General features: G+C 44.0%; 1 protein-coding gene across 2 annotated transcripts; it reads right to left on the minus strand.

Annotated features, from left to right (window-relative positions):
• Positions 1-599: 599 nt before the first annotated feature.
• Positions 600-9,572, minus strand: LOC104017961 (aldo-keto reductase family 1 member B10). 2 transcript variants are annotated; one of them, XM_087765211.1, is made up of 10 exons: positions 9,441-9,572; positions 8,532-8,699; positions 7,343-7,459; positions 6,535-6,612; positions 5,533-5,655; positions 3,661-3,767; positions 3,378-3,459; positions 2,201-2,284; positions 1,213-1,295; positions 600-882 (listed from the first exon to the last, which is right to left on the minus strand). In XM_087765211.1, exons 1-10 carry the CDS (start codon positions 9,507-9,509, stop codon positions 840-842), a joined length of 954 nt encoding a protein of 317 aa, XP_087621337.1. In that variant the 5' UTR covers positions 9,510-9,572; the 3' UTR covers positions 600-839. The 2 variants fall into 2 exon arrangements, with proteins under 2 accessions (XP_087621337.1, XP_087621336.1); XM_087765210.1 differs by having other exon boundaries at positions 600-1,295.
• Between the last annotated feature and the right edge of the window lie 874 nt (positions 9,573-10,446).

Below are 10,446 nucleotides of genomic sequence, written 5' to 3' on the forward strand. Positions count from 1 at the left end.
GTTTGGCTGGGTGTATTTTGATGTGTGTTATCAAAACATATGATAACATACGATGCTGTCCTCAATGATGTGTGTCAAAACATATGCTGCATATGATGCTGTCTTCAACTTTTCACCTCTCATCACAGAAGAGTTCAATTTCTCACTGTCCAGAGGGCAGGCTACATGGAATAATAGGTACAACTTTCTTCTTTAGGTTCTAGCTAGAGCATGATCCTGTCTGATGCATAAGTCAAAGTAGTTTTTATGTATTGTCCTTGTACAAGAATTATAAAAGCTCATTTCTATCTGTATTAAAATTAAAAAAAACCCCAGACTTCAGGCATGTTTTATAACTAATTGTATGAAACAATTTAAGCACTACAGTGATTTTGTTATTCAAACTTTATTCATATAAAATATTAAAGCATTACAGATTCACACTATAAAAATCACAACTATGTAAAAAGCAAAGTAATTAAAGACAGCATTCCTTGACAGCAACTTGTGAGCCAGTATGACTGACCACACTGGAAATAACATATAAAAAAAATCTTGTAACCCACCCAAGTGTTTTGTTAAACATGTCTTTAATTAAGGAAGACAAGAAAAAAAGGAAATGAAGAGACATTGTCTTTTTACTACTAATCAAAAACAGATTTCTGTTAACCATCATAACAAAAGACCCATCCTTATTGATGCATTTTTATACCAGCTAGTGGTCTACCTCCTAAAAAAGAAGGACAAGTAACTGCTTTTAATGATTGTCAAGTTACAGAAGAACTCATCAAGTCTAGGCTACAGCATACATCTTCTAATCTGGAAGGAGTTACATGGAGGTCTCACAGAAACCACTGGCATTAATATTCTGCTTTGAATGGGTAGTCCTTGTGATTGACAGCTCTGAGAAGAGAAAGAACTGGTTATTTAAGTATTGTAGAAAGTATCTTCAGCGGCATTTCCCTACTGCAGTCTCCCTTCCCCACTGCCAACGTTCTCGTTTTGCTGCTGCCATAAATTGGAACAAGCACATGCAACACCAAGATGCTGAAGGGAATGCCCTGAAAGAATCTCCCTCCTGACATCAGTTCCAGGACATGTCTCATTACCTGGTGACCAGGGTTTAAGATAGGAGCACTCCCTGGTTTTGGTCATGTATGTTTTCAAGATATGGGGGATGAAAATACAGATAGAGATAGGCCTAGTGGATAATAAGGATCATAAGAAACATACTGGAGCACTGGAACTGCCCTCCAGTTCCTGTTGAAGCTGAGGATGACATCCATCTCCTTTTCAGACAGTTCAAAGTCAAACACCTAGCAGGGAAGGAGAAAAAAAAAAAAAAGCAAGCCATTTTTACCTCAGTTCACGAGTAGTTAGCTACTAAGTGTGCTTCATGCATTTATGACTTGAGGTAGGAACATACTGCAGCCACGCTAAGCATAGTTAAGAAATCCTCTTATTTGTCAGCCAAATACCAACTTACCCTTGAAGTAATCAAGATAGCCCTTTTCTCTCTGAGGTGCTGTTCATAGCAATGTCTTATAGTTCTGAGTGGTTGAATGCAAACACCACTGCAGTTTGTGTTGTAATGCACAGACGGACAGAAAACTTAAGGTGCTAAGGATGGATTACTTGATGCATCACAAATACTGGAACTAGCAATAAACATTTCTGCTACAACAGAGGACTACTGGGTACCAACTGTCTCACAGTTAATTGATCATCTAAGAGTTCTTGCTGGTGGTTCACAGAAGTAACTCCAAAATGCAGCAGCATGAACTGAAAGTAACACAGAGATATTATTTAAGATGCCAGGCCTTATGAGCAAACATCCAGCTGAACCTCCCTGCCAAGGGGAACCACAGCCTCAAAGTGAGACATAAACCATAACGGGTCTGGTGTTTACAATTTGTTCCTTTACACTGTAAAGAGGGGCTCATTAAACACCTCCCAGAGGGCAAGTCCAGAGCTGGGATTCCCCTTCCAGGGCAGCAGAGCTCAGACCACCCTGGTGTAACCCATTTTCTCTGGGGAAAAGCATTTTGTTCCTGCCGGGAGAGAAAAGTGCGGATGGTTAGGTAGGGCTGAGCTCCAGTCTTTGCATCTCTGCGCTCCCCTTCCGATGTCTTTTAGGTGCTGCTTGGAAACACAGGGGTGATATGGGTGTGGGTGCCTATCCTGTGCAAAAAGGCAGCAGCAATCCCAATGGAAACTTCACCTGGATGTTTTCCTCAACACGCTGTGGTTTGTCAGACTTGGGAATCACAATCACGTCTCTTTGGATAAGAAACCGGATCAGAACCTAGGAAAGGGCAAGGAGGAGCATGAACGCAGGGGTACCAAGAAATCTGTTCAAATGCATTTTGTGTTCTCTCTTACCTTTTTTTTTTTCATGCACAAACTAATTTATCTTTCTACAACCATGTTCACTCTTTGGAAGATTCTACCAGTTTGCATACAGAAGTTTGATGTGCCAGTATTTGCTTGCAGTCTACTAACAAACTGTAATTGTTTCTGGCCTATGTTGTTTCTACATCCTGGCTTCTCCAGGATTTGTTTTGTTTTCATTTAGGGTAGGAGAGGGGGAGAAAAAGGATGATGCTTCTGGCTTGCGTTATATCAGTGCTCAGACCAAATAAGCATAATGATACTGCAGATTATTTTGGGCTCACAGGTAAGTACCTCACCTAGGTTAAGCTTTTTGAAGTCCTTAAAAGGAAAAACATATTTATAGATTTCAAAAGTTTCCCCCGCTCAAAAGAGGACTATTGCGTACAATTTTTTGTCCTGCTCTGGCTGTCTTAGAATATGACTATGGTTGATTGCCTGTGAACATGTGGATTTGTTTGAAGTGCAGTTTCTGCACACCCTGTGCAAGAACTCATTTGCATGACTAGCCACTAATAGAGAAAAAAATTTCATCTTGAATAATCAAGCAGCTTTCAATGATTCTTTGTGAACACGAGCCAACAGGGAGCAATCAAACAGGTGTGCAAATTACAGGGCTTCTCTGAAGAATAACTTGCTAACTTAGCTGGAGAAAGGAATAACAAGTTGGCTTGATGATTTGTAACTAAACCTCAGAGGAAAGGGTCTTCTCAGGGAGCAAGCACTTCTCTCTGGGAGCAGAAGAAATCTCCCTAGGAAGGGGGGCACCCGAGGTAAGTATGTACTGCTGCTGATCAGCCTCCCCAAAGCTCAGCACTCACGATCTCTTAGAAAATATCTCATAATTCGTATGAATGCTGGTAAGAACTAGGGCAGTATGAAGAGTCAAGTGTAGTTCAAGCCTGTTATACTGTACCTTTAGAGAAGGCAGCATCTGCTAAAGCTGGCCATCAGCTTGTAAAATTGTCTGAGGAGGAGGAATAGTTTGCCCTGACAAGCCCACTTACCTGGGCAGGGGTTTTATGATGTCTAACTGCAATCTCTTTAATCTTGGGATCATCCAGCAGCACAGGTTCTCCTGGCTTGGCCCTATTAAAAACAGAAGCCAGGATATGGATGGTAGAAAGGTATTAGCTTCCCTGCAGGAAGCCTGACATTTTGTGTCAAATAATCTGTAACAAAGCAACGGCACTTTTCTCATTATACCTGCAATATTTACATCATTTGCCTCAAAGATTCAAGTTGCAAATGCATTGTTTTGTATCCAGAGAGGCTGCAACGCTCTCTTACCATGGGCGGTTAGGAGAGCCAAGAGGGCTGTACGCAGTCACAGCAATCCCTTTGGATTGACAGTACTTGATCAACTTTTCCTGGGTTAGGTATGGATGACATTCGATCTGCAAGCACAGTTAACACGGTGGTTGACACAGAGGAAGACTGCACTGAGCTTCAGAGAATAACTAACATTTTAATTCCTCTTGGCTCACAGAAGATGTGAAGAAAAGACTTCCAATATCGTGATTAAAATCTGTCTTATAAAAAAGTTATTCATGTCACAGCAATATCTAGAGGTCTGGCACAGAGAACAGGGCTTCCTCATGCTACATATTACACAAAGATAGTGAGAAATAGATGGGAAGAGTGAAAGTGTTATCTGTATCAGAAATGGGGGAAATCAGTCTTCCTGGACTACTGGAGAGCAGGATTGCATCTTCAGAGGGGCAGCTCAGAATACCTGAAGTTTAGTTTCTGCTCTGAGTCACCCAGCCTCTCCCCAAGGAGTCTCCCTGACTCCTGAAGAAGCCTGGGGAGATGAGCTTCCCCAGGTTAGCTCAGATCATGTTGCGACCAGCCATTCAGGCAAGATGTCCTTTAACTGGAAGCAACAGGAACCTACACGGGGATGCTGCCCAACTTTCCACAAGCCATAGGATGACCACAGGGCTATGTCTACCCTGCGTAACGTGGCACCATGCACATACCTAGCTGTTCCTAAATGCTATAGCTTTGCTACCAGGCATAGTGACATGAAATTCATGTACAGTAGTTTATTTAGACCTGAGCTAGACTAGGCAACTACTGTAATGACGGTATGTGGCACAGACACACCCATGGAGAAGCTAACTGGGGTAAAAGCCTGAAGTTCTTTAAAGTGTTGAAGTTGGTGCAGCTTTTAACATGGGGGTACTTGGGTCCATCCCAACCAGAACTTCATAACCCTCAATAAAATCTCTTCAAGTCTTATGTGCCCCTTATGCTAAGCTGGGTTAGCGCACATGCTAGCCCCAAGCCCGGCACTGCAACACAGCAGCACACGCAGCACCATGCCTGCACAAGACCCAGTGTGGGGATTTCCCTGGATATTCCCAAGCCAGCAGAGATGGGCATTCAGCAGCCTTGGCCAAGTAAAGAAGTCGCATATGGAAGAAGGTCAGAAGCTCCTGATGCCCCTGCTGTCCTGTGATTTTATTCATGAGGTATGTGGTGAGGATTTGTTATACAGTTGTATACTTCAACCCTCCTTTTTATAACTAAGTTTAGTGAAATGTCTTATTTTATGTTGAAAAATAAATAAGTTCAGTGAATGAGCTAGAGCATTCCTGTACATTCCCGTGCCCGTGCAGTAGCTCACAGTGGGGATTTTGCTGGTTATCCCAGGGCTGGCAGAAATGGGCCTGTGGCAACTGGGGCTGTGACACTGGGAGTGTGAAAGAGGACGTGTAGCAGAAAGTTGCAAGGTGCATATATATATTTTATGCAAGGTAATGGATATTTTCACTTTTTTCCAATGCCTAAGAAAAAGTATTCTCATCTGTTTCATATTACTGTGATATGAATAATCCATACTGTTTTGTACAGTATTGCTCTCAAATCTCCTCTGCATTATATACACACAAATCTACAAAAGAGTTTTATGTTGAGGTCCCTGTCAGATAAAACCACCAACACTGACACCATACCAAAGCCTTGCATATTGCAGGCAGTACTGACTTGAAGGGACTTTCAGACAACCAGAGGTACCTAGTGCTTTGCAATATCTTTCCATGGCACCAAAACTATTTAAAGGTTATGGCACAAGTCAGTTTTAGAGCTGAAGTGTAGCAAGAATATATTTAGGAATATTTCAAGGTTAGTTGACATCAATGGAAATAAAAATCTTACCTGGTTATTTACTGGCTTGTATTTCAGTCCTGGCTTGTTCAAGATTCTTTCAATCTGCTCATGGTTAAAGTTGGAGATACCAATGGCTTTTACCAGACCACAGTCCACCAGCTCTTCCATGGCCTAACGAGTAAGGACAACCAATGTGTATTTATGAGGTGGTATTACTGTCAACTACACTGTTTTTTTTTCCATAAAGCTAGTGACAAACCAACAAACAACCCACACTAAATTAAATAATAGCATCTTAAATTAAAAAAAGAAAATCTTTGCACCTTGTATTACCTGTATGCTTTATGTCCCATTGCAGATGGGGAAGTCATATAAGAAGAATGGCTTGGCCAACCCTTTTGTAATGGGAAGCAAAATCTTTTGCTTTGGCTTCTTTGGGGATCATTTTGCCAGAGCTAAAAAAGCAAGGGAGACCCCTCCACCTCCTCCTACGCCAGCACACTACCTCTGAGTTGGCAGAACACAGCAGGGAGGATGTTAACTTAAACTCAGTTACCTCGAAATACTTTCTTGCAACTGTAATCTGCTATTGTAGAGAAAACTATTAATTCCAAGAGTTGTAGCATCACAGAGGTGCAGGTAGCAGGAGCAGACCCTCAGTCTACAGGGAAAGGAGGACTGAAGCACAGCCTGAGATGCTGATGCCCAACACAGAAAAGTGAGAATTTCCTATCTGTATGAAACACCCAGTAAATTAACAGCCACACCCGGATTAATCTACACTTCAGTTCTACCATTGTGCATATTCAAATATTTTAGTGACAGCACTTACAGTGCTGATAGTTTCCTACTCTTTAGTCTTATTAAAGACATCCCCCTCTTGCTCCTCAAAACAAGGGGTAGCAGCAGCACTGCTCGTTCTGGTCATGAAATACAATTTTGGGTGACTATCCTCCATACCCAAACCTATCCCTTCATTTCATCATGCACGCAGATCTCTGCTCCATCTTTAGTGCTGACACCTGCTAAAAAGAGCAAACATTAACTTACCTCCCATGTGTCCAGAAAATCGGTATCACTGGGGATACTCATACCCTTGTCATCCACAGGATGCAGTTCTTCACCAGCCTGTTATTTCAAGGCAGATAGTACATAGACTTTTAAAGAGAGTTTAATTTCCTACTGTTTACTAGCACTTCTGACTGGAATTATAGGCAGTAAGTTAGCAGGTTATTTAAACATATTGCATAACTAAAAATTATGCATGTTCATCAGTATTCTCTTTTGGATGGGGGCCATATTTCTACAAATCAATCCCTGCATATAAAGAGTGGGGATTAGTATCAATTATGTGAGTAACTTAGGCAGATCTAGACAGAAGGGAACACTCCCCTACCTTTATTCTAGAGTTTTTATTTATTTTACACAGGTGTAGACTGAGGAAAAAAAGCAGCACATTGTTTCTGCGCTGTGCTTCATTTTTCACTGTTGGTTACTCCAGATCAAGCCAACATCTCCAAAACCTGAGATGTTCACACTGTTCTGGCCCAGCAGAAGGCCACGATCCCAAACTGCACCATTGCGTGTTGGTTACAGTTTCCCTGAAGACCCGGGGGCTCATTAGCAGCTGGCACACCTACAACTATCTTGCTCCAGCAGGCATGTAAAGGCAGACCCACATGCTAAAACATACCACTACCTAGTTAGCGACTGAATGCTTGCTACCACCAGGTTCAGGGAAGAGCCAAATGAACCATAGCATATCCCAGGTGCATAACGAAGATGGCCACAGCATAGATGAGAGAATACACCATGTTTCTAGCCAGGTGAGGAGAAGAGGAATGTAGAGCAGGACTACCTTGAATCCCATGGGGAAATGTATCAAGTAGAGGTCAAGGTAGTCCAGTTGCAGTGCAGCGAGGCTCTTCTTGCACGCTACCTTAACCAGGGACTTCTCATGAAATGTGTTCCACAACTGTGGGAAGAAACCAAGCCCAGCTGTGACTCTACAGCTTCCACAGTCCAGGCCAGGGGACAGAAGCTTCTCCCTTGGTGGTCTGGGAGGAAAATTCCCTCCCCACCTACCTACTGCACACTGAATGGATGCCAATCCAATGGATGCCAATATTTTAATAGTAAGGTAGAACAGAAATACCACAAATAAGGAGTCAGGAGTGAAGGTGGACAATCAGTATTCCTACTCATGAAAAGAGATTCTCAGAACTAAATGTAACACTGCCAGGTGTATCTGACACAGCAAAGCTGTTAGCATTAGAATCTTCTTTTTTTCAGCCTAAATTTTGAGCCTTTAGGAACTCATAGCTCCCCTCCTTCTGTCCCTTTTAACTGTCCATAGTGAGAACTGTTGTCAATTTTATTTTATTTTTTAAATGAAAAGTCAAGTTGTTTAAATAGAAGAACTTGCAAGTATTATTCAAGTTAAACCTGTTCTTTAAACAAAAACAAAGAGTATGTGGAAAAGCTTAGTTATGCTCAATGTTTCCTGGTTTTGTTTGTGAAAACCCCAAGTCATAATTTTTTTACTTGGCGTTTTCTCACTTTTTGGTAAAGGGCAGTGATGAGACAAGTAGATGAGATAAAGAAATGAGTAAATACACAGAAAATACTTCAGGCTGAAGTCCCATACTTTCATTTCTATTCCCTTTCAGGCTTACATTTTGTACATGACACCATTTTCAAATGTCTTGCAAACCAGTAAGTAGCACAGCACCTCTGAATTGAGAGTCTTTTTTTTCTAATCTTTCTAGGGTACATGCAAATGAACCTTCAGTATAATTAAGTTACTTAATACATGCAAGGAAATTATTAGATCAGCAACAGCCATGCTATCTTTCCAAAGTTGTCAATGGTTCCTTAGGTAAAGCTCAGTCCAAATTGCAAATAAAGGATGGAATTTATAGCACACAACAAGACAACCATGAAATGAATATTGTAGAAGGGATTAAGTCCTTAGGTTACTTTACAGATAGAACAAGGGTTTCTCTTTGAGAAAAGCTAAATGCCCCAATAATCCTGCATCCTTGTACCTTAGTGACAATGAAGAGGTCTTCCCGTTTCACAGCCCCCTCCTTGATCTTCTGCTGGACTGCATTCCCTATTTCATTTTCATTTTGGTAGAAATAGGCACAGTCGAAGAGGCGGTAGCCTGCATCAATAGCAAACTTCACCACCTCTTCTACCTTTGCTGGAGGAGCCTGAAAGCAAACACAACCAAACCATGAGCTCTTCCATGGCCTTCTGCTGGCGCTTGCTGCTGTGACAGCTCCGCAAAGTCTCCCTTTGCAGCTGCTTCTGGAGCATCCTTGTCACCTGCATCTAAACTGAGTTTCAACTTCCCAGCCAAACAGCATTTTTGTAAGGAAAGGGAATAGAGCAGAAAGGAGTTGGTTTCTGTGAGACATTTGGACTCTGCCATTTCCAGCACTGTAAAGCCCTGCATCATTTCCCCTTATTTGCTCCCAGGGTTGCCCAAGCAGTTTTGCCAGTTTACCTTCCCCACGAAGGCAGTTTCGTGGCACAGGGCTCCCAGCAGCCACTGACCCCATCCCAGGGCTGCGAGCCGCAAGCACCGGGCCAGGCAGCCTTTCACAATCTACTTTTTGTTCTTTTTTTGTTGGTTTCTTTTTTTGCTTCCCCTCCTCTTTATTTTGCCTCCCTCCACCTTCTCCAGCCCCTATATATTTGGTTTTTTTGGTCTTTTTTTCCATTACTTTTTGCTCCCCGAGCCCTCTTCTTCCCTGCACTCCCCCGCCGCGCCTGGCAGCCCGCCCGGTTACACAAGTGGCCGCGATCGCTGCAAGTGGGCGGCGAGACCGATCCCCTCCCCCGGCCCCCACGCAGGGACGTGGCTTCCGCGGGCGCAGGGCTTTTGGTGGTCGCTGTTTTTGGTTTTTTTTTTCCACATCTTGGCAGCCTCCTCCCGCCCGCCCCGGTACCTGCCAAGTGCCCAGCCCCACGACAGGCATCTTCATCTTGTTGCTCAGCTCCACGCAGGGGCTCGCCATGCTGCCGATGGCGGGGTAGGGGTGGGTGTCCGTCCGTCCGTCCCCGCGGCGGCCCGACGGCGCTTTAAGGCGCGGGGCCCGCCCCGCCTCGGCCCACGCCCGCCGGGGCCGCCCCCCCCCCCCCCCCCCCCCCGCCTCTGCCGGGCTTCCCTTGCACGTGAGACACGAGATGCCCGTGATCTTGGGATTTTGGTTGGCTACAGAAGCCTGATGCTAAGATGATTTGTTTGTTTGTTGTTTTTGCACTGAACAAACTAAAAGCAAACGCCTTAGTGATGGACTGGGCACTTTGCCTGTGTTCTGCCGTGGAGAGAGCCTGACGGGTGCCAGGAGAATTGCTGCATGAGGGAATGGGCGTCGGGGCCGGTGAAGGGTTTTCTCAGCTACTCTCAAGTGGTGACAAATGGACTGAAATTTCCATTTTTTATTCTAGAAAGCATTAGACTCACCCGCTGTTCACAGAGGAGTTTGTTAAAAGGGAACATGGTCTTACCTTGACATAGGTTCTGCATTCCCTCTCTTTGCAGCGGGGTGGGATGCCGCCGTGCTCCCCTCAGGACCGTTGCGTCAGTCCCTGTGAAGGCATCGGTTCCCTGTGCTCAGTGAAAATGTCAGCCAGCATCAGCAGGGGGTCGGAGGCTGCAAAAGGGATTTGCGATCACAGCTTGTCTACAGGTCGGGCTGTAGTCGAACAGACAGACCCCCTGCTTTTCATGTAGGGTCAAAATGCACTCAGAGGGCTGGCATTTAAAGGCTGCAGGAAAGTTTATATGAATGGAGTGCCTCAGAAATCAAAAGCCAGGGGCCTGGGAGGGCTGGGCTGCGTAGCTGACAGCTGTTTTGAGGAAACAGTTCCTTCACATTAGGAAGCTGAGGTGAAAGCCAGGGCATCAAACTCAATGAGAGGGTTGCTACAGGAGTAAATAACAGGAGGGGT

The sequence above is a fragment of the Nipponia nippon genome, unplaced genomic scaffold, assembly GCF_047370975.1.
Source record: "Nipponia nippon isolate SJK-2023a ecotype South Korea unplaced genomic scaffold, ASM4737097v1 scaffold_3, whole genome shotgun sequence".
NCBI lineage: Eukaryota > Metazoa > Chordata > Aves > Pelecaniformes > Threskiornithidae > Nipponia > Nipponia nippon.